This window comes from Centropristis striata, chromosome 17 (genome assembly GCF_030273125.1).
Source record: "Centropristis striata isolate RG_2023a ecotype Rhode Island chromosome 17, C.striata_1.0, whole genome shotgun sequence".
Classification (NCBI taxonomy): domain Eukaryota; kingdom Metazoa; phylum Chordata; class Actinopteri; order Perciformes; family Serranidae; genus Centropristis; species Centropristis striata.
In genome coordinates, this window is record NC_081533.1 from 25,214,376 (window position 1) to 25,240,099 (window position 25,724).

Consider the following 25,724-nt stretch of genomic DNA (forward strand, 5'->3'; position numbering starts at 1 on the left):
GCCATGTAAACAGTGGTGGAATGTTGGAATGTGTGGAACATTTTCTTAAGTACTCTATTACTATAAGTACTCTATTTAAGTAAAGTACATGTACCCCAAATTGTACTTTAGTATTTCCATTTTATGTAACTTTATACTTGTACTCCACTAGATTTTAGGGCAAATATTGTACTTTTTACTATTTACATTTAGCTGCCAGCTTTAGTTACTTTTTCCGGTCATAATAAAGCATGGAAAACATAATTATTCAAAGTGATTAGACACTCATAACCAGGCCTGGAATTTCGTCATTTTAGGGGCAAGGCCACTTGGCCTTTTGTGTTGTCAATTTTATGAGGGTACAAAGGCCAAAAGCCAGAGCACCAAGGCCAAAAAATAAAACAATGATTTTAAGTCCAGGTTCATATTGAAACTAATTTAGGGATTAGGAGTGACGCTTCTGTGGAAGATTGGAGTCTCGGTTGAAACTGTCAAACAGGTCAAGTAACATTTCCTTGTAAAGTAAAATGCATCAATCTCATCATCAATGAGAGCAAACACCTCACATAACATTTTTCAGTCGGGAGAAACCGTATTATAGAATCTTTGTTATCCTATACTGTGTCATTTTTAATTGCTGTCAACATGCTTTCCACTAGGACATGGAGTAGCCAGCCAGTGTGGAAAAATAGCTGGCTAGAATTTTTTCCATAAAAGCCCAAATTTGGTGCCTCTCACACATTCTAATGCAACTATTCCATCATATACACTGATGTTAATGATCACATATTTTAAGAATTATTTTAAAGGAGAATAAAGGTTCTTGTATATTTTATTTAAGGCATCTTATTTTGACAGTCTTCTTGTAAATTCTGTGGACGATTCTGTTAACACACTGCACTCTTATTTTGAAAGCTGCATGCGTTTTGCGACAGGAAGTTATTCAAAACAGTAAGTCACAGTTTAGTGTGATTGAAACAACTTTAACTGTTAGCTAATGTTAGCTCGCGGCTACCGAACAACATATGCAACAGTGGACCTCTGACGGCCCAGACAGGTTGATAGTATTTAGTTCTGCGTGCGGTGACGGTGAGACACAGAGCGATCATGTGGGGACGAGTGTGTGTGTAAGTATGTGAATGCTTAGACCCCTTTCAATGAAGAAAGCATCGTTACTATAAGCACAAAAACAAAAGTGCTGGAGCATGATGTGTACACATACGGAGCCCCTAAAGGGACATGGAAAGGAAAAAAAATTAAGGTTGAAAAAAAAAAAAGATGTACTTTTGCGAGATCTCGCAAAAGTATATATATATATTTTTTTACTTCGATTTTTTTTTTTCTTTCAATGTCCCTTAAGGGGCTCCGTATACACATGATGCCCCCTTCACATTTCTGACTGCCCCCTCATATATGCCTGCCTAGAACCGGCCCTGTTATAGATCATGCAAAAAAAACTTCCAGTAGGTTGAAATGTGACGTTAGCGCAGCACATGAGACTGTGGCGGGACAGATTAGAGTGTTTGATGAAGTCTCCTTGCTTGGCAGGTGATCGATTCGTGCCAAACTGTCATTATAGCCCGTCTGAGCGGTTCATGCCAGGCTCGAATCAAACCCACCGCTGATGATGAATGTCATCAAAAGATGCTTTTTTTCTCAAAAGTCGCAGGTGTCAAAGCTGTGTTGACAGGAAAGAGGCAGACTAGAAAACCACAAAACCAACTGGGGCAGTTAGGACCTTGTTTTTTAAGGCCACAAGGCCAAATTGCTAGGGCACTCGTTGCCCTCGTGAAATTCCTGCCCTGCTCATAATAGTATATCAAGTAGTGAAAATGAGCTCTATCTTTACCAAATTAAAACTCTGCTTACATAAATGCATCAATACAAATAATCCAATAATATATTTGGAATATATAAAATAATCTGAATACTTTTGATATGTTTTGATGCTGGTACCTTTGTACTTTTACCTCAGTAAGTAAGTTCAGTAAGTTTTGAATGCAGGGCTTTTACCTGTAGTGGAGTAATTTGTAGCAGTGTATTATACTTTTACTTAAGTAAGGGATCAAAATACTTTTTCCCTCACTGCATGTAAACAAACTAGACTACATTTCTAAAAATGAATGAATATTTGGTAGTTATGATCAGTAATTATTGGTTAAAAGATTCAAAAAAATAATATTCATATATCAATTGATGGCAGATTTTTTAAAGCACATATAATAATGTAGAAGGGTTAAAACCAGCCAAAGTGGAAAAACAAACTACGAACACATAAACTTAGCAAGCTTACTAACTTTCAACAAAAGCATAGAGCCAAATGTCTGGCAAAGTACAAAAGTACAGGTCCTTCTCTTTTGTTCTTATCACATACCTCTGTCTAGGACACTTGCACACTTTAAATATGATGTAATGTGGCACGCTGACGTCTGAGATTGAAAAGGATGCGTGACGGTCAGATGGTCTGATGTCTAACTGTCAAAGGTTGACACGGGTCTGACTGGACAGACCAGTCTGTGACATGCATCCTGGTCTGTCTTGTCACGTTCACCGCACTTCAGCGAGTCTATAAGATGCAACACTGCCCTGCAAAAGCATCCCTGCACTGAAGTCTGAACCCTCTCTCTCACAGGACAGTAAGGTAAGACAATCACTAGTATAAGGACTTGCAGCCGTGACAGGAATATAGAAGTATTGGCAGCTCGACTAGAAATTGAAATGTTTCCTGAATTTAAATACATTTTTAACAAACGGGAAAGGGAGTCTTTAGAATTATGTACATCTTGAATATTGCAATGATTTTCATGCTCTTACTTCAGCTCAAGGCATTGCATGGTCCCCTTGTTTGGCAACCCGAGGAGTGACTGATAGAAATGTTCACTTCTTGTACTATCAATTCTTTTTATCTTGCTTTCGAGAAATCAAAGATATGAGGTGCTTGTTTGATAATAGCAGTGTAACGAGGTCATTTCAGTATGCTATGAAAATGTACTTCTATTTCGTAAATTAAATCAAAAAGCATTGCTCCAAGGACCACCAATGACGAATATAAACTTATTTTTGGTTTAATCAGTCAACAGAGTAACTTTTTAAATCCACAAACTACTGAAGTGCTTTCTGAAAAAATGACAAGGACTCAACCTTACGCCTTGGTGTAAAGGGGTGCATTGCTATTTTGAGGTAGCAGAAAGCGCCACTGACCAAACAAACCTGGTCTAAAGTCAATGGCGCAGTATTTTCTTGTTATTTAAAGGCTGCACAGGGTTCTTGTCTACACTTTGCATGTTGAACACTGGTTTGCAGTTATATCCATGGGCGCTGCGGGACACATCGTTAAAAATAACATTCTGGTTAATAACGTATAGGTTATGGGTGGGTGAAATAATACATTATTATTGAGGAAAACATTGATTAAAATGTGAACATAGCAGAGCAGAGATGATTTACACATGGTGAGAAACTGCAGCATAAATTCATTGATAATCTCAGAAGGTTAAAGTTCAGTTCTGTTTCCTCTTTCAAGTTTACAATAACTGTTGAACTACTGTATTTGCTACAATGATAACAGTGTGTGCATGGAAATGTTTGCATTTACCAAAAGCAGCCTTTCTAATCATTAAACCCCTCATAAATCAATACAATAGAGAATCTAAAAAGCAACACAGCTTTCAGGGACTGGTAGAGGGGGAGTCAAATGACAAAGTAGATCTATAAATCCTTGATAAAAAATCATCCTGGTGGGTGGCAGGCTGGTTAATGAATACTCACAGATTAAGATAATGTCTGAGCTGATACAGACATTGCTGTTACACACACAGGGACACACAGCCGGGCTGATTTTAGCGACAAAGAAATTGTTTATAAAAATGAACCATGGACATATTTGCTACACAGATATGAAATTGTGTATTGCCCTTTAACTGTTGAAGTAGTGCGATGGCTAAATATATCAATCTAAATTAATCTACAGTACAGTCTAGTTTGCATTTCAGTTCCTTAAATTAGCTTCATTAATCATTAATTACACATTGTACATGCCATAATAACATAATTATATTTTTAGATCGACATAGATCGATTATTTCTGTCCATTGTCACTCCTTAATCACTACACTGTATTAGCATTGGAAAGACCTTGTTGTCTATTATGGTCTTGAACTCTGGCTTCACTTGTTTTTGACTGCCTTTGGACCTGGTCTTGACTCATTCGCAACTGGATCAGGTCTTGGACTTGATTAAGTTGGTCTTGACTGCAGCCCTGCTATTTTGCCATCATATGTTTTGTCATGATAGTTTTGTTATTTGTGTTTTTTGCCAGAATCTGAAGTCATGTCGACCACCATGACCCAACCCAGGCCCGTCATCATGACATCTGCATCCAGTGAATGGAGCTCTGGCATCTGTGATTGCACACAAGACCTGCCGCAGTGTAAGTGCACTTATTTTCATTTTTATGCAACTTGACCAGGTATACATATTTCCCGACGGCCCGAAGATTGTGTTGTGTTTTTGGTTTAGTTTGATTGTTTGTCAGCAGAATTATGGAAAGACTATGGGCCTGATTTTAATGAAACTTGGCGGAAGGCTCTGGCATTGGCCAAGGAAAAACCTAATACATTTTGGAGCTGATCTAAATTGGGCGATGACACACAAAAAAAAAATCACTTTCGTTGTCATTGCAAGATAGGTCTCTGTCTTGGCGCAGGTCTGTGCTTCTAGTTTGCAGTGAGCAAGAAGGAGGTCCAATTGATAATACACGTGCTGAGTGTCTCACCATGTAAATCACCCTGTCGTGCATGAAGTAGAAAACGTGCCAATCTTGAAAAAGGATCTGGGTGTAGAAATGCCACCAGAAGGCAGATTAGATATCAAATCTTTAAACTAGAGTTCAGCAACATTCTGACTTGACAAATGTGTTACATACAAGAAAAGGTATTTGTACACGTCATTACTACGAAAAGCCAATACTTTTGGTGCCCAACAAACTCCTCATCTGAGGCTCACTGAGCTCAACATTATTGTGCGAGCAGCCTTGGTGCTTGACGCAGCACTGTTCTGCTCACTGCGGTCAACCTAGCCATCTAATGGTGGTGGGTGGGACGAGAACATCTTTGGCCTGATACAGCATTCCTCAGTGAGAATGAAAGAGTAGATGTGCTTCCAGACCCTTTTTTAGTTTTTTTCATTCACTTTCTATGTGGTAAAATAAATGTTAATACATGATATTAGGTGTTTTTACATACTTTAAAATATGTCTGGAGGGGGACTTTAAACATAGCACATTCCTACTATTGAGCATTAACATTAAACATTTTTTCAGGTTGCCTTGCCTTTTGGTGTCTTCCCTGCTTCGCCTGTAAGACATCATACGAGGCCGGGGAGTGTGTATGTCTACCTCTGCTGAATATCACCACACCAATGAGGGTGTCAATACGTCAACGATATGGCATTGAGGTACAGACCCAGACACTGGTGTAAATGAAATGCAACTGCATCAGTCACACAAGCATAGTGTATACCAGCATAAAAGTCACTGACGCTTTGAGTGTTTATCTGATCTCTGATCAGTCTAAAACCTGTTTAGCCTTTCATCGCAGTATGTACTTACGTTCCTAGACAATATCCAGCAGTTCATGTGGTACAGTCATCAAGGGGGGTTACAGCACACTGTGTTCCTTTGTTCTGGCCCATTTGTTAAGGTAGACTTCATCAATGTCTGCATCATCTGTATTATTCTATATACTGGCAGGGCTGGAGCTAGAAGTTGTAGATATCCAGGGCTCAAGCCAAACCAAGGGCATTACAGGGGCATGCTCCCCAGGGGAGATTTTTCCCCCTATTTAACAGCTATAATGCATTACTTTATAGACTGTCCTGCCCCCCCCCCAAAAAAAAAAAAAATCCAGGAGATTTGTACAACAGCTTAAAATTACCCATATTTATGATTTATTTAGCAACACCCTCAAGGAGACCATAGTAATTTTGGAGGAGTGTAAGCAAAAGCAAAAGCGAGGATATGAAGTATAAAGAATGACTAGGTCAACAAATAAAGACAAGATATTGACCCAAGAGATGTTTTTATTTGAAGTTATGTAACTTAACTTTAGTGCGTAGCCTGTGTGTAGTTATGTCACAGAGACGTCATGCTTTGTCATCTACATAACTATCTCACTTCCAGTAAAGTCCAGTTTATTTGACGTTTTGAAAATCTTTTACACTGCCCAAATTTTTCCTAACATCAAGCAAGTAGCTTTGTTGCCTAAACCAAATCAAACTGCACCTGTTTCTAGGGGTGTAACGATGCATCGCAAGACAGTTAAAAATTGATAGTTGGTTCGTCGGTTGAGATGAAAAATTAATCACGATACTCTTTTTCAATATACATTTTGGTATAAGGATGTGTTGAGTTCCTGCTACCAATTGATCACTCATTTTGAAAATGTTCCTGTGTGATTTATTAGAGGGTAGGAAAAAAAACACTTATTTGGTCGTAGTGTGGAGGACTTTGCAAGATCTTTGAATGAATAAAATACCCTAAAAATCTAGAGAAAACTAGCTGACATCGATGGAACCAGGAGGGGAAAGATGTTAACTTGTTTCTGTTTTTTGGGACTTATTTGCATGACACTATAAGCTACAAGTATAGAGTGTTGCAGGAATAAGTCTTTATTCTATTCTTTGTAAAATAATTTGTTATTTTCTTTCACTGTTGCATGTCTAACCTCTTATCTCCTTTTATCTCTTGCTCTCTTCACAGGGTACAGTTTGCAATGACTGGGTGCACAGCTGCTTCTGTACACCCTGCACCTGGTGTCAAATGGCAAGAGAGATGAAAGCAAGGAAGAGTCCAGTTACCTTCATCAGCATGTCGTCATGAATTCCTCGCAGCATCATCACTGTTTAAACTAGCGTCATGACCACCATCAGCTTTTTTTTATCTTCCTCATTAGCTAGTTGGAATAAAAGAGTGCCTCTTTGCTTTGTGGTGTGCTTCAAGCATGTCTGCCTTGAAGGAATGTTACTGAGCAACTGGTAAAAGATCATCACATGAGGGTCATGAATGTTGCATCACTTAACACACAAGAGATAAGATACTTGGCCTCAATGACTGTTACAATATTGCACAGAGATTTTTTGCAGACTTTCATAATTGTACTGCTTCTTTTCACTTACATGTTTGTTTTACACAGCATGTTCCATTGGAGAGGTGATTGCTGGGTCCCTATTTTGGTTTTGTTCTATAGAAGTTAAGTTTAAATGTTTATAAGGCTCATTGTTATGAGTAGCCAAAGAAAGCAGTTGTACTGAAACATAGCTATTATTCATCATAAGTAACAGTGTGAAGGAACTGATGTTTAGCCATGCTTGCATCATTTGGTCCAGATTGTGATATCTCAACAAATATTGGATAGAAATTTGGTACAGAAATTCATGATCCCAGGAGTATGAATCCTACTGACTTTTTTTTACTCTGACTTTTCCTCTAGCGCCACCATGAGGTTGACGATTTGTTTTTTTACCTCCACTAAAAAGGTTACGTTTTTTGTGTGGTTAATGTATTTGTTAGCAGGATTATTAACAAAAAAATACCAGCCGGATTTTCATGAAACTTGGGGGATAGGTGTAGGATGTGCCAGCATTACAACTTAAAGCTCATGAATATACCACAGTCTAAAGAATGAGCTACAATGAGCATGATAATGCAGAACTGTCATGCTAGTTATTGAAATGTTTCTATTGAATTAACTTCTGCTTTTCTGGATGAATTGCACATCTTTGACTGTTTATATAGCGCCATCATCATGTTATTTTTTGACAAAACATCTGCAGAACTGTCATTACAGTGCAAATGTTAGCATGCTAACAAGCTAAACTACAATAGTAAACATCAACTACTTAACATCAGCCTGTTAGCATTGTCACTTTGATCATGCTAGCATGCTGATGTTGGCATTTAGCTCAAATCAAACGTTAGCCAAAGTGGATTATCCTGCACACCTTTTTATTACACATTCTTCATATGCATTTTGTTTAATTGTTAATTGTACCATATGAGTCCTCTTGAACAGTGCAATAAAGTTCATTGAAATTCAATGCAAAATATCTCTGTGTACTTTATCCCAGTGGTTTTCAAACTTTTTGTGCCCAAGGCACACCAAAGTGCAAGCCAAAATCTCAAGGCACACCTGTATTCATATTCTTTCAGTACCAGTAGTCACGTCGACCTCATTACTACTTCACTTCCAGCATTTATTTACTGTTTAAACTGTCTTCTAGAAAGCCTTACAATTAACTGTTTTGACCTCAACCTAGATCAGTAGTTTTGTAGCCCAAATTAAATGAAACTGCAGCCTTTATTTATTTATGTTTTATTTTTTTACAACCGCAAACCATATGTTTATGTTTAATCAGGTGTTTTTTTTCCGAATGCTCCGTGATATGGATCATTTGACCAAAGTCTGCCTGGGTCATTATTGGTGGTTTCAGCAGGTGCAAGTGATGGCAAACAGCCAAGCCACAGCACCTCCATCTAACTCTCTTTGTGCCTAAAGCGAAACAACCTTGACACATTAACCATGTGTTTAAAATACCAATCAGGTATGAGGATACGATAATTTCATGCTGCCAGTAACAGGCAATCCTTTTGGCAACACTGCTGTGAGCCACACTGCATTAATAGCGTATGGTTGTCACAAAATTCCACGGCACACCTGGACTTGTCTCACGGCACACCATTTGGTAACCACTGTTTTATCCTATGCAAACCACATATGTAAATCTGGCAAGGTTAAAGCATGCATGGAGACGTTAAATGTCAGCTTTTGCTCAATGTGATCAAAGTGGAGTCCACAGAAAGGCTCCAACATCAGGTAAGTGTTTGTTAAAATGAAGTTAAAATTAAAGAACACTGTAGCACAGAAAATTCAAAAACAATAGGCTTGTTGACGATGAGGAGGACTGATTGTGTACTATGCATGCAAGGAAGTTCGACAGCCGCTTTGATTAATAGTGATAGTACATGCTAGGCTTGAGGATTGAGGATTGAAATGAGCCGTATCATGACGCAGAACAATTGAAGGAAGGAAAAGTTTTTGAACTAGCAAGTGTCCCAGGAGCTTTGTTCACATATTTGGGCTTGAGGTCAACTTTGACAAGGTGCAATGAATGTAGAAAGACTCCCATGAGAATAAAACTATAATACATGTTTTCATGCTCAGGCCTTCCTTATTTGAGTGATCACCATGGCTATGAATGTGTTCATCAGAATCCAGCAGCCTCAGTCTGACCACTGTCTAGTCTAACCACTGGAGCATTAGCATCTGTGGCCATGATTTAAGTTTGTAAGTCTATTTCTTTCATTTTCATCACCACCCAGCCAGCATACATGGGTGCCCAACGATATGGGTCGTCACCTCAAACCAGTTTGAGTGGTTGAGCTGCTTCTCAGGGTGTTGGTGGGGTCAAATATAACATTTAATCTAGATAATCAGTTCTCACTAGCCTATAATTCTCACAGGGGTGCATTTATGGGTCAACATGCAGACTTGTTAAAGTTTTATTTTTGTCTTTAAAGGCATACATGATTTGTTTGTAATACATTTCACTTTATTTCTATGCAGTGTGAGCCATGAATATATGTTATGTTACTTTTTTTTTTATTATACAGTAAGTGCCGAGAACAGTTGTGGTTCACAGGGAAGGTTTTCAAAACGCACTATGAAATAGGCAGGGATTAAAGACCTATGCATAGAAACATGCTTCCTCAAAAAGGGTAAGTACACACTGCTAATTTTCAAAAAGGGTAGAAGCTGCACTGACAAGCTACATATCAAATGGAATAGACTCAACAAGTGGGGGAAATGATCCACATGTTGAAGGATGCCATGATTTGATATTACTTTCTTTCTCAAATGAAATATTCTACTGCTCGTTGGGAGGGTGTGTAGCACCTATCCAGCTCTGAGGTAGGACTATTTTCAGTTCTAAAAGTTCTCAAAGTTGACACTGTGAAAGACAGTCTGTAGGGTTCTTCATGGCTGTGGTATGGACACAGAGGCAAGCACTTATTAACTAATAGTTTTTGGAACAACTATGAACTCTATTAGCCATGTTTCCATCTAAATGTATTGCAAAGTTCAGCTTTTTCCATCCACTACTGTTTTAACATTTGAAGAAGAAGGTCCAAAATTTGACAAACTAAAAAGAGCATCGTTGAACCTCAAATGGCGAAAAAAATGTTTTATTATTAAACCGCAGATTACTGCAGATTTGCAGTAAGTAATGATTACTTAATGATTACTTGTAACTTTGGAGCCACAGGCTGCATGTCTTCACCTCTGTGGTCTGCTGTTACCTCGAGCTGACTGCTGTTCCCTGGCTCAGGTTTATATAACTCCACAGAGGCAGAGGGAGGAGGGGAAGGCTGCAGTTCACTGATATGACTGTTGAACAGTGACTCGTGCTGTTATTGTAATCACCAATGCTCACTCTATTTTCCCTCCGCTGCGTGACCTTGCTGCTTCCTTCTTCCCTCGTTCCCTGCCACTCCCGTCTCACACACTGTGACTGTGTCCCAGTTGGATTTTTCCCCTGTTCTCCCTGAAATTTTCCCAACAATTGGACTGTAAAAAGTCAAATAAAATCAAATAGACACGTATAAGACATTAAAACAAAGAAATTCGATGAGAAGCAATTTTGAGCTAACTTTGCGTTGAGAGACTAAAAATTATATTGACAGGGCAAAAAAAACAGACATTCAAACACACACTTAAATAGAATGGACTGATTTGAAAAGAAAAAAATAAGTCATGTGAAGAGGAAAACTACCTTTTGACAATAAAGACAAATGCAACTCAGTAACTGAAATTACATATCTCTTAATTTGCACCATACCATACTTAACATATACCATGCTTTAACTTCAACTTGCTCTTAACTATAATGCACCTATCTTTCAGGGTTTTAGTGAACTTTGAACTGGTAGATCAGTGCCTCTGCGTGTCAAAGAAGCTGTGTGGAAACACACCTTACATAGTGTAGTATCCCTGGCTTACTGAGGTCCTGGAGACAAGCAAGACTTACAACTGGATTTTGGCACAACAAGAACCAGGTAACCAATTTACTTTTAATTCAACAATTTAACAAAAGACAAAACAGAGAGAGAGAGAGACTTATTAACTAGCTTCAACTAAACATAATTTATTCCAATGCCACTGGAGTATGTATTTCATGGAGACTGCTTATTGTTCTAATATCCCGTTGGTACAACATGATTCAACGACCCTATAGTCACACTGGAGTCCAGTAACTTTCAACATTATTCATAAAACATGTTCAGGTATTTTAGGTTCAGGAACAACAACCACATGGTTAGAGTTAGAAAAAGATCACTTCTTCAAACTTGATTTAAAAGGCATGTTGGCAGTCACTGAACTATGGACCTGTATATCTAGATGTAGGACCAATGGGATGATAGATAATGGATAATGAGCAGTCCCAATTTTTTACACAGATATAAGTATGTTAATACTTGACAGTTTAACAAACAGGGAACATGAAAATGATAACTCAAGCTTCCGTATGCAAAAGTAGAATACAAACTGGTGGAGTAGTAGTGGAGTATATCTCAATTAAGCTAAATAGTAGAAAATCTACAGTGGCTTGGAAAATACTATAAAAGTCCTCATGTAGCTTATTTCACATAGCAGCTGGATTCTTGCAATAAGATGTGAAAAATACAGTACAATACAATATCATAGAAAAATATTTTTTGTTTGACAAGCAATGGCTGGGTGTGACAACAGAGAGAGGCGACTGTTGGTTCAAGAGAACATTAATGCTTCCTAAAGAAGTTAGTGGAGGTGATGCAAAAAAAATTTCCATCTGTTTCTTCTCCCAGGAAATGTCCAGCATGATCCCCATATTCCTGACAGGGCTCTGCTTCCTGTTCCTCGGGCCCACTTGTTGCAGTGGCAGCAGGATCCTTGTAGTGCCTGTTGATGGCAGCCACTGGGTAAACATGGAGATTATCCTCCGTGAGCTACACGCCAGAGGCCATAACATCACTGTGCTGCGCTCTCCCAATAGCTGGTACATCCCAAGTCACTCTCCGATGTATACCTTCATTAATGTGACCATGCTGGAGGACGAAGCAGACATAAACTTCTACAATAAAATGCTACTAGATGTTATGGAATGCCGCGGTTATCCAACTTTTATACGCAGCTTCTTCCAACAGTACTTGATCACATCCATGTTGCGAGAGGGCCATAAGATGATTGCCAGATCAACTGCTACAATGTTAGACAACCCAATTTTTATGAAAAGCCTGCAAGATGCCAAATTTGACTTAATGTTAACAGACCCTGCTCTGCCTACAGGGGTTCTTCTGGGAGGTTACCTCAAGCTGCCAATGGTTTTCAATGTACGTTGGATTAATAATGGAGAGGGCCATTTCGTCATAGCCCCCTCTCCTGTCTCCTATGTCCCTGTGTCAGGAAGTGAACTTCATGACCAGATGGATTTTCTGGAAAGAACCAAGAATATGTTACATTATCTGTATAGTTTTGTTGAACAGCACTTTTTCATCAGCCCTGCCTACTCAGATCTGCTCCAGAGGCATTACCCTCCTGGAACTGACTTGCTATCTTTGCAGCGTGCAGCTGATATCTGGTTGGTGAGGACGGATTTTGTCTTTGAGTTCTCTCGGCCCACCATGCCAAACGTGGTCTACATAGGGGGTTTCCAGGGTAAAAATCCCGGTCCCCTCCCTGCCAAGCTGGAGGCCTTTATGCAGAGCTCTGGGGAGCACGGGGTGGTCATCATGTCTTTGGGAACGCTGGTGTCAGCCCTGCCTCGTGAGACGACAGAGGCCATCGCTGCTGCCTTTGCTCAGCTACCTCAGAAGGTGGTGTGGAAGTTTGTGGGAGAAAAGCCTTCATCCCTGGGGAACAATACCCTGCTGGTGGACTGGCTGCCTCAGAGAGACCTTCTGGGTCACCCCAAAACTCGTGCCTTTGTAGCCCACGGAGGCACCAATGGCATGTATGAGGCCATCTACCATGGCGTTCCTGTTCTGGGCCTTCCCCTTCTCTTTGATCAGTTCGACAACGTACTCCGGTTGAAGGTACGTGGAGCAGCTAGGGTGGTGGAGGCCTATTCACTCACCACAGAAAACTTCCTGGAGGCTCTAAAGGACATTCTGGAGACTCCCTCATACCGTGACAACATACAGCGTCTCTCACAGCTACACCGCGACCAGCTAATATCTCCTATGGACACTGCAGTCTTTTGGATTGAGTATGTAATCAGAAACAAAGGAGCAGCACATCTGCAGTCAGCAGGTTTTAGTCTGCCTTGGTACTCATACTTCTGCTTGGATGTGGCTGTTTTCATTTTGGCTCTGATTGGAGCCTTTGTCTGGGCTTTAGTCTTAACCTGTCAGATTTTCTGCTGCCGAAAGTCCCAGAGAAAGATGAAAGCAGAGTAACTGATGACTGCCCAGTGTTGGCAGAAAATTACTCAACATCCTGTTTGTGGAGATTCTGAGTCATCCAGGTTAAGGCTATCCAGGGAGGTTTTGAATGAAGGGCAACTGGACTTGTATATCCTTGATGAGAGACAAAAATCTATTCCAATCAACCCTCCATGGATACTCAAGTATCCTCGAAAGAATGGACTTTACCAGTAATGGACTCTCATTTACAGTTTGGAAACATAACTTAATATTTGTTCTAGATATAGGCATCTTGTAATCGATTTTTTTAGAGATTTCTTTTTTAAAATACCTATTTTTTAACCCTCAAGGAGATTTGTCAGTTTTGAAGAATCATCTTAAACTGTTTTGATTTAATAGATATAACCTAAAATGTCAAGATTTTCTAAGCTGCAATCTCTATAGATGTTGAATTTTGATTGAAAAAGCCTACTTTACAGAGAATAATCATGTTGTAAGTGGTACAACATCAATTAATCAATATCACACGTGAGAGAGTGAATTGTACTCAATATCATCATTCATATTGCCTGGAGAAGTGATTTTGGCACTTGTGTCATGCCTCTTGACCAATCAAACTACTTAGTCTGAACTACCTGTTGTATAAATGGTATAATCTGCTCACTGCTGACAGTAACAACACACATATTCAACACGCTTATTCATCATAAGCGGTTAATCAAATATCTCAGACAGGAATTGTGACCTGCCTAATTACAGTAAGTTTATTCAGTTTCCTTCCTGTATGATACAAACTCTTTGCTTGAAGAGGAACCCACTGAGAGCTCACATGGTGGAGATCAATTTTATACTCTAGTAGAAAATAGAAAAAGACATTGACACCTTCTTTGTTTACTAGACATATTTTCATATCTAGTTTCTTACATAAAACTGCATGACAACAAATGTGTGTAAGTTGTGCAAGCATTGCTGCATGTTGCAAACTTTGTCTTACTTAATGTGTTAAACATAGCAAGATAACATCAGCATAATATGTACATAATAGTGACTTGCAGGCATGTTGTCATCATTCTGTGAACGTCAAAAACCTGTATGATGGGAAATGTCAGACACTATAACAGTGTAGTGTTTGCTAACAGACTGTAGCTGCGAACACACATGGAGCCTTATCATGAGATCACTTCAATGCAAACCACAAACAAATGTGAGATTGTGGTGTACACAATTGTTTTTGTAGCTGCTAAATTTGGACCAGGCCCTCAGACCAGGTCAAACAGAGGCTTGAGCACTGAGAAAAAGTAATTAGGCCGCCTGACTGTAGCAGAGCTGAAGATATTGCACCATTACATGATCATAAGGATTTTACAAGCCTGTTTGGAATTTTTATTACACCTGCACTCAATGACTGGGCAATGCATAGTGGTGATTCAGAGGAGAGATAAGATCAAGAGCTGACATAGTGACATGGAAAATGTGTTGTATACAGGTGCATCTCAAGTATCGAGTCAAGTATCGAGTATCATGGAAAAGTCCATTTCCAGTGGTTCAAGTCAAATAGTCCCAACCAAGTATTGAGTGCATATAGATGGACAAATTTTTCAGAGGCCAACATTTCCATATTAAACATACTTTTTTAAATTGGTCTTTTGTAATATTACAATTTTTTTTAGACAATGAATTTTAGGTCTTCATTAAATGTAAGCCATAATCATTATAATTAGAAGAAATTAAATAAATTAAGACATGAAATGTTTAAGTCTCTGTGTAATCGGTCTATATAATGTGTTATTTCAACTTTATGAATTGAATTACTGACATAAACTTTTCTATGATATTCTAATTTACTGAGATGCACCCGTACTGGCAGCCAAGGCTGCAAAATTAGTAGAAATGTGATCAACTAGTGCAATATCCAAATAAATATGTATCAAAATTCCATTCTGATTGAATTGTGTGCAATTAATTGTGGTGTCCAAGATGTATTGGCCTAAAAATAATATTCTATCACTTCAGAAAAAACCTTTGTTTGATCAGCAAAATAAACAACTAGATTTTTTTTTTATCTAGAGCACATAGTGTATTAATCCACAGAGCCACCCACAGAATGCCCCAGATGTAGTGATCGTAAGTAGATATCAGAAGAAAGAACATTATGTTTGCGTGTCAGCAAGATGTAGAAAGGAGGTTACCAGTTTGTGTTCTCACTGCAACATCCTGTATGATTTTGATTTTGCATAACTCTGTAGTGGCCTGCAGGCTTAAGTATTAGAGCTTTGACTTTCTGTGGCTTACTGTTCCCTGTTGGTGTTCTCATGGCCTCGTCTCTCAGATTACCAGTAGTCATCATCATCATCTTTCCATGTGAATACAGTGTGTACCAAGGTTATAATAGTTTTGGATTTTTCATTAGTTTTAGTTTTAATTTCGTTGTCAATTATTGTTTTCAAATTCAGTTAGTTTTAATGAGTTTTTAGAGTGAGTTTGCTAGTTTTAATTAGTTTTTATTTTTTGGAAAATGCTTAGTTTTAGTTTAGTTTTTATTAGTTTTAGTGTTAGTTTTAGTTTTTTTGTAATTATTTGTTGGGTGCCAGATTCAATAAGGTCACAATAAATGTTCCTTTATTTCCTTTTTCTTATCCATCTCAGCCCCAATAAGTTTATTAAGTCATAAAACCAGATAGATGAAATATATTTCATATCAACCAAAAAGGTTTATGTATGAAAAAAGCTGATAAAGACAAAAACTAAGGACATTTTCATTACAATTTTAGTTAGTTTAAGTTAGGTTTGTAACATTTATTCCAGTTAATGAAAATGTTTTTTCAATTCTAGTTTTTCGTTATTTCGTTAGTTTTCATTAACTATAATAACCTTGGTGTGTACACTCCCCCTTCCATGACAAGATGAAATTCCAGCAAAATACATCCTGCAGACAGTCTGCAAGAACTATTTATTAGCAACCTCTCAACTGGGACCTTCTTCTGAGATTTACTGTCCATGCAGTGTACAGCTTACATCTGTCCCTCCATGTGGTTTACATAGGGGGCATGGTGACCTTCACACAGACGTCTGAGAGCATGGGGTGGTAGTCATTACTCAGGGGGCTGGTGAGTGTATTAGTTACAATCTTAGATTCTTTAATAAATCAGAGATCTGTGACATTTTAAAGGAAAGAAAGTGAGTGATTAGACCCTCCTCCCTTTGAAACCATGTGGTAAAAATACTGCCTAACACCCATTGTCTCAACATACCCATTCTTCCCCAAAACAATTTCAATTGTGCAGGAATTTTTTTCTCTCCCAGTAGTGCATGAGCAAAGTTCACCCTGGGCAAATCACACAGGCTCACTGTCCATGAATTGGATTAATGAAATGGGTCATTTTCAGTAGACGGGAAATGTTTTCAGGCTTTTATTGAAGCTATATTGTCACTTTTACTGCAATAAGTATGTTTTGGTCTTGCAAATCAGATGCATGCATGCAAACAATTTTCTTGTTTTTGTCACTTGGGAGGACACTGCATTAATTAACAATAACTATATGGAGACTAACCCTTGTAATCTTATCCATATCTAATTCCCAATGCTAACCCTAACTCATAAAAGTGATAGGGAAAACTACTTTTTGAGTCCCTATATACATACACACATTTAAGATGCACAAAACAAAAGTAAATAACTTAACTCTCTATTCAGGGAAACACATTTAAATCTGCAGAATAAGATTTTCCAATACCTCCGTAAATAAAGTCACTATTGAAATGGGTTTAAAAGCATGTTTAAAGGCACCATAGCAGAATGATTAATGTGTTTAGTGGCACATAGCCAGCAGCCGACAATCTAAATGGCATTAGTGGACACCCAACATCAGTTCCTTCCCTAACAGCTCCTGTCCACCTCAATCATCCTGTCTGCTACTGGAGTATGAGAGCCGGAGACAGAGAGAAAGAGAGAGTATATGTTTTTGTTCTGGGCCAGAAAGGCGTGCTCCTGCCTCAGGATGTTGCCTTTAAAGCTGAAGAAGTGGGTTTCCTGTGGAGGAAACGATCACAGAATAGACAAGGCTTGGTTGAGACACCGTGTTCCCAACATTTCTTGAGCACAGGTCACACAGCTGCAGAGCTGGCAGCAAGCTTTTGTGGAACAAAGCCGGGATCACAGCCTTGAGAGGTGAGTCAAAAATCTTGGTTTGAAATGGTTTAACTGCTCATGCACCTGCTGATACTAAACTGACTGCTCTCCTATCTGCCCTGCAGGTTTGTCTCCTCTGATGGATCCTGGAAGACTAGTTGACTAACATCATTGCAATGGACAAATAACAAGTGGATGCATCGAACTTATAACTTTTGCTCTGAGTGAATTAATGGGTATTTCTACACCAACTCGCCATCCTGCAAGTGTCAGTTCATGTCCGAGTAAGGTCACGTTTCGTTTCCCATGTCAGGTGCTTGAGCAGCAGAGACATGTCCAATGACAGCTGCAACCTCCCGTTGAACACGGACACATTTGGCCTGACCTGTATCTATGGCTTTATCTTCTCTTTGGGTCTCCCCAGCAACCTGCTGTCCCTCTGGGGACTGTACCACCTGGGTCGCTCAGGTGGAGGAGGCTGCCAGCTGGTCTACATCCTTAACCTGCTCCTGTCAGACCTCCTCCAGCTGCTCACCCTGCCACTGTGGATCCTTTATCTTCAAGGTGGGCACCGGTGGCCCTACGGCCAGCCGACGTGTGAGCTGGTGGGGTACGTGTTTTACGTAAACGTCTACGCTAGCGTCATGTTCCTGTGCCTGATAGCACTGGACCGCTGCCTGGCCATTGTGTACCCGCTGAGCAGCCGCAGCGTGCGGACTGTCAGGGTGGCAGCGGTGTCTGGAGTGGCAGTTTGGACCCTCACCTTCCTGTTCTGCCTGAGTGGGTTGCTGCCGTCAGTGTTTGACGCGGACAGACTGCTGTGTCTGGAGCAGTACCCCGTCAGCCCCAGATACGCCCACTTCAAGATCACCACAGTGGCCCTGGGTTTCCTGCTGCCATGCTCCATCCTTGGGTGAGTTAACCGTAGGTCCCAATGAGAATTCTGTGTAATGTTGTATTTCCAAACCTGTTCATTTGAATGAATGGGGTATAATAAAGCAATGGGCCCCTGGGCACAGGTATGCAAAGGCCCCACCACCTCTGCTACATAGGTGCTAGACACACATAACCAAATTTTGCTGTTTTAATGTGTCTTTGTAGTTTCTGCAGTTTTGTTGTTCTTTGTAGTTGTTGGGTGTTTTTTTTATTTAGTTTTTGTCTGTTGTTGCTTGACCCCTTTTTGTAGTAATTTTGCATCTCTTTGAAGTTTTTTGTCTGGGTTTGTTCTGCTCCTTTTTGTAGTTGTTTATTGTCTCTTTATAGGTGTTTGTTGTTTTTTTTTTTTGTTCTTTTGTTCTTTGATGTTGCTCCACCCATTTTTTAAGTCATTATACACCTCTTTGTAGTTATTTTGTGGTCTCTTTGTGCCACTTTGCAGTTGTTTGCATCTCATTGTATTTTTTTTGTCACTTTGTAGTCGTTTAATGATTCTTTGTAGTAGTTTTATGTTTCTTTGTGGTAATTTTGAAACTCCTCCTTGTTGTTACATGTCTCTTTGAGGGACTTTGAGGGGCACTGACATTTTTGGGCCCCCCAGTTATCCATCAGTGGGTAAAGGTTCTGTGGTCAAATGCCATTGGACAGGAACTGCAAGTAATTCAAGTCATCAATTTTAGGGAACAGAAAAATGGAGCCAGACTAGTTTACCAAGCTCCATTTTGAAAAATTATTTACAGTAGGTCTACTAGTCAAAAGTTTGAACACACCTTCTCATTAAATATTTTTTTGAACTTAATTTTGATGGTTTTATACATTGTAGATTAATACTGAAGACATTAAAACTATGATGAAACACATATGGAATTATGTAGTAAAAAAGTGTTAAACAAACCAGAATGTGATTTATATTTTAGACCATTTCAGCTTTGAACTCTTCTGTTATTCTCAGTCAGTGTCATGAGCTGCTCACCTGGAATGGTTTTCAGTTAACAGGTGCACCTTGTTAAGAGTTAACTAGTGGAATTTCTATAAAGTCTATAAAATAAAAAATTAAATTCTACATATTCAAAAATAAAGAAAAAACAATGAATGAGAAGGTGTGTCCAAACATTTGACTAGTCCTTTATATGTATGGAAACAATTCCAACATTTCTCAAATGAGGGTTAAAACTTGTGATACTGAGCTTGTGAGCAACTTTTTCTTCTTTGTGGGTGGTAAAGCTTAACAAAGGAAATGTTAAAATGTCCTTAGGGGACATTATATCATGTTGTATATTCTGATGGCTTACAGGCTGACTTCTCATCTGCGACTCTGCTTTGTCCCTTAGCTACACCTCAGCCCACATTGGAGTGACACTCCGACGATCTCCTTCCGTCTCTGACCACGAGCGGCACAAAATCGTGGGCATCCTAGTCGTGATCACCGTCAACTTCATTGTTGTGTTTGGACCCTATCACCTCGTGGGCGGATACAGATTTGTGTCCTTGCTGCTGACTGATGAGCCCTGTGGATTTGAGCGTTCCATTTTCCTCATCTATCGCCTGTGCTACGGTCTAACCAGCCTCAACACCCTCCTGGATCCCCTCTTCTACATCTTCCTGTGCCCTGACGCCCGGCTAGAGCTCCAAAGATCCCTGCCTTGTTTGGGAAGGGGTCAAAACACCCGCAAAAAGATTACCCTCAGTCCTAGAGCTCGCCCAGCCAACCAGAGGGAGAGAGAAACTGGACATAATAGCCTTCTGGCAGTATAATGTGGTTTCTACCACACAGTTAGTCAAAGCAAGTGTGCCACCCAGTGGTAATGCATGAGCACAGTTTCTGTGCAGTGTGAGTTTGAACTCTCAGTGAATACATTTGACGTCTTCAAAGTGTTAACCTCCTGAGCTAAAAACATTCCACTTGTTCAGCTTTCTCATGATGATATAAATACTGTTTCAGTAAGACAAATACAGAAACATTTGTGTGCAGCACACAGATCTTAAGGTGCAAAGTCAAACTGTTGCTTGGATAATTTACTATTACAATACATCATTTAGTAAAAATGGAAATGGATGTATACATTTTACAACACTTTTTTTAACTGTCATGTTTACAGCGATTAAAATGTAACATTCAAACACTTGTTTGCTGTCAGTCATTTTAAAATAAAAAGGGTGTGTGAATTACGGAAACAGAAACGTGACTGTGGCTACAGAGTTGCAAGGCAAGTGTCAAACTGCAACATTACAGTGTTTTACTTCCTTTTCTCTTTCTTTATTTGTTTATAAATGTCACAGCGTTAAAATGTAAAGGCATTAAATGCATTAAGTGCAATACTTAATAATAATAAACACATTCCACTTGTTCAGCTTTCTCATGATGATATAAATACTGTTTCAGTAAGACAAAAACAGAAACATTTGTGTGCAGCACACAGATCTTAAGGTGCAAAGTCGAACTGTTGCTTAGATAATTTACTATTACAATACATCATTTAGTAAAAATGGGTCAAAAACCCAAAAAGCCAAAAGAATCCGGATTCATCTATTGACTAGATTCTGGCCAGTGTATGGAAATGGATGTATACATTTTACAACACTTTTTTTAACTGTCATGTTTACAGCGATTAAAATGTAACATTCAAACACTTGTTTGCTGTCAGTCATTTTAAAATAAAAAGGCTGTGTGAATTACGGAAACAGAAACATGACTGTGGCTACAGAGTTGCAAGGCAGGTGTCAAACTGCAACATTACAGTGCTTTACTTCCTTTTCTCTTTCTTTATTTGTTTATAAATGTCACAGCATTAAAATGTAAAGGCATTACATGCATTATGCATTAAGTGCAATACTTAATAATAATAAATGGACATGTGTGAAATAATTTATCTATTTGAAGCACAATGGGCAAATTTATAAAAAAAAAAAAAAGTGCTTACTGCAGGTCAAAAATGTTGTTTATGTCCCCTTTTACAACTACTGATAGTCCAAACTCTTTTTACAAAGCTGTAAAGAAGCAATAATGTATGGGTCATTTAACAAAATATATACATCATCAGATTGGTGAGTATGAAATGACTGATGCTAATGGATGTACAGTATCCTTAAGTTATGAAGACATCAGATAAACATAGCATTTGCATTAAAAACAGAAAGCATCAACAGCAAATTCAACGTATAATAAAATGTATTTTGAAACTATACATTCACAAATAAAGGCCTATTTCAAAGATGTGAGTAAAAGCTTGGCCACTGTGAGGGCATGTCTGGTACATTCTCCTTCAGTTCTTTGTTGAGTTAACAAGTCTTCCAACCTGCTCCTCATCCTCTCCATTTGGACACAAGGTAACAACAGAATTCTTCTGCTTCAGCACAATCTCAGAGGTGCTGATAGAGTTGCGAGCGGTGCTGCGGCGCCGGGCCAGCTCTAACAGATCCTCAGCCAGAACGGTCTCCATCACCGCACCCAGAGAATGCCTGATCTTCCTGCACAGGTCAGGGCAGCTGAACACATACAGGACGGGGTTCAGGACACTGTTGAGGAAGCTGATGGTTGCTGCGATTGGGAGCGCCTTCGCTGCCAATATCTGCGCAGAGCTGCCACTGCTTGCCATTACCTCCATGATGATGAAGATGTGGTACGGAGCCCAGCAGATAATGAAACTCACCACCACGGCCACTACGAGCCGAACAAAACGGAAAGGGCGCCGGCAGCCTCTGCGCGCCAAGCTGCTATTCACGGCGACATAGCTGCAAATGATGATCAGTAGAGGGATCAGAAAGGAAAAAATGAACCTCATAAAGGCCAGTCCCTCCTTCCGTTGGTTGCACAAAGCCCCCAGGTCAAAGGGTTCAGCGGGGAGGAGTCGAGCATAGTTGTAGTAACACAGGATCTTGCCATTAGGTAGAGTAAAGGTGTCACGGAATATGTAGAAAGGGATCGTGAAGAGCACAGCCAGGGCCCAAATCACACCGCATATCTTCCCCACTAGCTTCACGCTCCTGTTGTTCTGCGCCCATACCGGCCTCATCACCACCAGGCAGCGGTCCATAGAAATGGCCGCCAGCAGGAAACCACTTACAAACATGTTGAGGAAGAAGATGGAAGCATGTAGACGACAGAAGGTGGTGCCTAACGTCCAGGTGTGGCCACGCGCCATGTAGAGGGTGAAGAATGGCAGGGAAGAGGTGGCCAGCAGGTCCGAGGCGGCAAGGTTCAGGATCCAGATGCTGATGATGGAGCGACGGACATGGAAGCCCACCACTCCGAGGATCAGGAGGTTTTCTATGATGCCAATGGAAGAGAACAGGCCGTGGAGGGAGATGGTGAAAATGCTCAAAGAACTCATCTTGGCTGTTTGGCTTACCGGGCCAAGGCTGATATTTGCCTGCTGGCTGACAGGACAGTACACCATCTTGAAGGGAAATTGTCTTTATGTTGAGCTGAGCTGATGTTCTTCAACTTGCTGAGATCTACAACAAAGATTAGAACATGTTAAACTCAACGGGGAATTTACAGTTTTAAGTAAAATGTAAAAAAAATGTCTGGCCAACATTGGCCAATGATTGCTTGCAAGTTTTACTGGTTTGTTTCTTAACAACTTAAAAACTTCGAAATACTAGTTTCTTTGAAAATGTACGATCACTTCCTCTCTGGGACCACGTTACTCAAATAAAAGCTATTATTAACTGAACACCCTAGATTGGCCGACCCCAACAGGCCCTTTCTCAATGGTACCATTAGCCACATTTTTACACCCAAGAATTGAAATACAAAGATTTAACAGGTGACTTTTGTATCTTGCAATCCGAAGTTCTGCAAAGCCAAAAGCACGTTTTGTGTCAACCTCAGTCCAACCCGTTACCCAGCTCACTGTCCTAACGTTGACACCATTTCCTTCTTTCAATGTGGTCACCCTGCATTATCATTAGATAAAACAAGTACCACAATATCTCCCTTCATGATTTTCCCTTACTGTATAAATCAGCATTTAAAACCTTCACTGATGAAGAACTACTTATCTTTGCAGACTTTAGGAAAAAATGTACTCGTTGTGCTGTTCACTAAGTTAAAGATCTGGTTATTGTCTGCTTCAATGCAGCTAAAAGAAGAGTTTAGAACTCAGTTTGCAGCATCTTTCACATCTACCACATCCTCTGTATTATTCTGTCACAACTGTGAGCCTTATCTTATTTCACATCTGAAACAAACACATAGTAACATACTCAAAGATTAACATAATTTCTGCAAGTTACGCATGATGCATGTGGCTGATTCTGTTAAATATGATCTCAATGCTTACTTAAATATCACATAGTTGTAACACTTAAATGCACTAACACAAAGACATTCAAAAATACTGAAAACTTTTAACACTTTTTCATCCCCATGTAAAGAAAATATTAATTATTAGACCCATTGCTTGCTCATTGTCATTTGTGGTTTCTGCTCTGCAAAACCAAAGAAGCGAGTGGATACAATGCAAATACAAATTTCAGAACAAATAATAAAATGAAATCATCAGTCTCATTGGAAAGATACTCTAAAACTTTATCTTGTGAAAACAATTTTGTGCTTAACACACATACTGTCTCCTAATTAAAGAAAATAAACACTCACATGATTATTATGGCAGGTCTGATGAGATCGATGTCATGTTATGTTATGATATGTATAACACAGCACCCAGCACTGGCCTCATGGGCGTGTAGGTACAGTAATAGGAAGTCACAAACCTAAAAAAAACAAACTTGTGAAACCAAGCAGATCTAAAGTCAGCGCTGTCCACTTGTTTCTAAAAGTAGTGACATAATGTTAAAGACATTTATGGACTATCATCTCATGATCAACTAGTTTCCTGGTAGTCTTATCTGTTGATCTATGTTTTTTTTCAAATGTTCAATTGAAGTTTATACTTCTGCTGCCTTTTGGCATCTGAAAAGTGATGACTTTTTACCAAATCCCCACTAAAAGACCACATCACAGAATGCCAATATGAACAGAACACACTGACCTGGATGTGCTATAACAAGAAAAACACCAGATGATTGTGATCATTCAGCATTTTAACCCTGCCCCCCAGACATCCTTGGTGCCACTGTGCACATAAAGTGAGTGAGTTGAACACAATTAAAATGGACTTTCTCCAACAAAAAGTACTTTCAAAATATATTATTATTTCTCCTATCTTCTTTTTTTAAAATGGTCTTCATTACATTACTCTTCATGAGGGATCACAAAAGACATCGGTGGGAAAACAAGCCAAGAAGATGTTTTTAATTTCCTATATGAATGTCAATGCAAAAGGCATACTGCACCATAATAAAATTACTATTTGTATATCAATTACGGACTTTGTGTTACCTTGAATTCTAGAAGAAAACTTCTTTAGGAAAATGTTTACTGATATGATAAACCAAGAAGTAGGGTCATTTTTCTACTGACTATCCTTTCTCTTGTCTTTTAGCAACCAGTGGAGTCACCCCCCTGCTGGACATAAGAAAGAATACAGGTTTAAGGTAATTTTCTCCTTTGCTTCTGTAATAATTACTACGAACACAAGGAGGTCCCTTCTTTCCCATACCTGATAACTGCTAATAAGGCCTATTCAATTGTGTGATAACATTCAAACTCTGTGTAAAACCATAAATCTTTTGAATGTGTTCATGTAACAATATTCAAAGTCAATGTGACTTTAAATTAATCATTTCTTCTCATGCAGACATAGTAAAACATAGAATTTTGTTTTTAATGAATGTGGTTGCCCATAAAGTTTAAATCATTTTCATTTTCAGATGCAATCCTAAGCCTGTAGATGCATAAGTGGGTCAAAAACCACACGCTGGGGTCATTTTCTTGCAATATATATGTAATGAAAAGTTTTTATCATTTCATATTCCAGCTATTCCTCAAAAATCATGTTATTGATATCATACCATTTACATCTTTAACTTACCTTTTAAACATTTTACGAGTTTTCTATGGAATTTCATGGGAACATTTGATTCTTATCAAGCAATGGGAAGGTGTGGGGTGACAAAAGCCACAGCTCAGCCACAGGAAAGAAGCAGACAGGACCAACCAAAGAGAAAGAGGTGTCAGTTATGCCCGAGTAACAAAGAACGCTGAAATGCAATGTACCTGTGTGCAATGATCAAAGTTTGTCACAACTGCATACAATGAGGAGAAGTGACTAGAAGAGATAGAGGAACTGTCTGGACAATTACATACACACACACACA

At 39.2% G+C, this 25,724-nt stretch overlaps 4 protein-coding genes across 4 annotated transcripts; 3 read left to right on the plus strand and 1 right to left on the minus strand.

Annotated features, from left to right (window-relative positions):
• The first annotated feature begins 2,511 nt into the window (after positions 1 to 2,511).
• LOC131990027 (cornifelin homolog B-like) lies at positions 2,512 to 6,865 on the plus strand. Its single transcript, XM_059355409.1, has 4 exons — positions 2,512 to 2,620; positions 4,298 to 4,408; positions 5,300 to 5,433; positions 6,737 to 6,865. The coding sequence occupies exons 2-4, from the start codon at positions 4,309 to 4,311 to the stop codon at positions 6,854 to 6,856; spliced, it is 354 nt and encodes a 117-aa protein (XP_059211392.1). The 5' UTR covers positions 2,512 to 2,620; positions 4,298 to 4,308; the 3' UTR covers positions 6,857 to 6,865.
• A 5,016-nt stretch (positions 6,866 to 11,881) lies between these two features.
• Positions 11,882 to 13,468, plus strand: ugt5g1 (UDP glucuronosyltransferase 5 family, polypeptide G1). Its single transcript, XM_059355347.1, has one exon. The coding sequence runs from the start codon at positions 11,882 to 11,884 to the stop codon at positions 13,466 to 13,468; it is 1,587 nt and encodes a 528-aa protein (XP_059211330.1).
• A 4,006-nt stretch (positions 13,469 to 17,474) lies between these two features.
• si:dkey-165a24.9 (G-protein coupled receptor 4) lies at positions 17,475 to 20,988 on the plus strand. The gene is made up of 3 exons (XM_059354993.1): positions 17,475 to 17,603; positions 17,690 to 18,477; positions 19,832 to 20,988. The coding sequence occupies exons 2-3, from the start codon at positions 17,897 to 17,899 to the stop codon at positions 20,253 to 20,255; spliced, it is 1,005 nt and encodes a 334-aa protein (XP_059210976.1). The 5' UTR covers positions 17,475 to 17,603; positions 17,690 to 17,896; the 3' UTR covers positions 20,256 to 20,988.
• Positions 20,989 to 21,108: 120 nt separating this feature from the next.
• Positions 21,109 to 22,897, minus strand: LOC131989686 (prostaglandin D2 receptor 2-like). Its single transcript, XM_059354992.1, has one exon. It carries the CDS (start codon positions 22,895 to 22,897, stop codon positions 21,764 to 21,766), a length of 1,134 nt encoding a protein of 377 aa, XP_059210975.1. The 3' UTR covers positions 21,109 to 21,763.
• Positions 22,898 to 25,724: the final 2,827 nt, after the last annotated feature.

Bases quoted from the DNA above. Each gene is read 5' to 3' on its own strand.
- ugt5g1 (XM_059355347.1), top strand. From the start codon at position 11,882: ATGTCCAGCATGATCCCCATATTCCTGACAGGGCTCTGCTTCCTGTTC.
- LOC131990027 (XM_059355409.1), top strand. From the start codon at position 4,309: ATGTCGACCACCATGACCCAACCCAGGCCCGTCATCATGACATCTGCA. The intron at 4,409-5,299 runs GTAAGTGCACTT...ACATTTTTTCAG, and splicing joins CACACAAGACCTGCCGCAGT to GTTGCCTTGCCTTTTGGTGT. The intron at 5,434-6,736 runs GTACAGACCCAG...CTCTCTTCACAG, and splicing joins GTCAACGATATGGCATTGAG to GGTACAGTTTGCAATGACTG.
- si:dkey-165a24.9 (XM_059354993.1), top strand. From the start codon at position 17,897: ATGTCCAATGACAGCTGCAACCTCCCGTTGAACACGGACACATTTGGC. The intron at 18,478-19,831 runs GTGAGTTAACCG...TTTGTCCCTTAG, and splicing joins CTGCCATGCTCCATCCTTGG to CTACACCTCAGCCCACATTG.
- LOC131989686 (XM_059354992.1), bottom strand. From the start codon at position 22,897: ATGGTGTACTGTCCTGTCAGCCAGCAGGCAAATATCAGCCTTGGCCCG.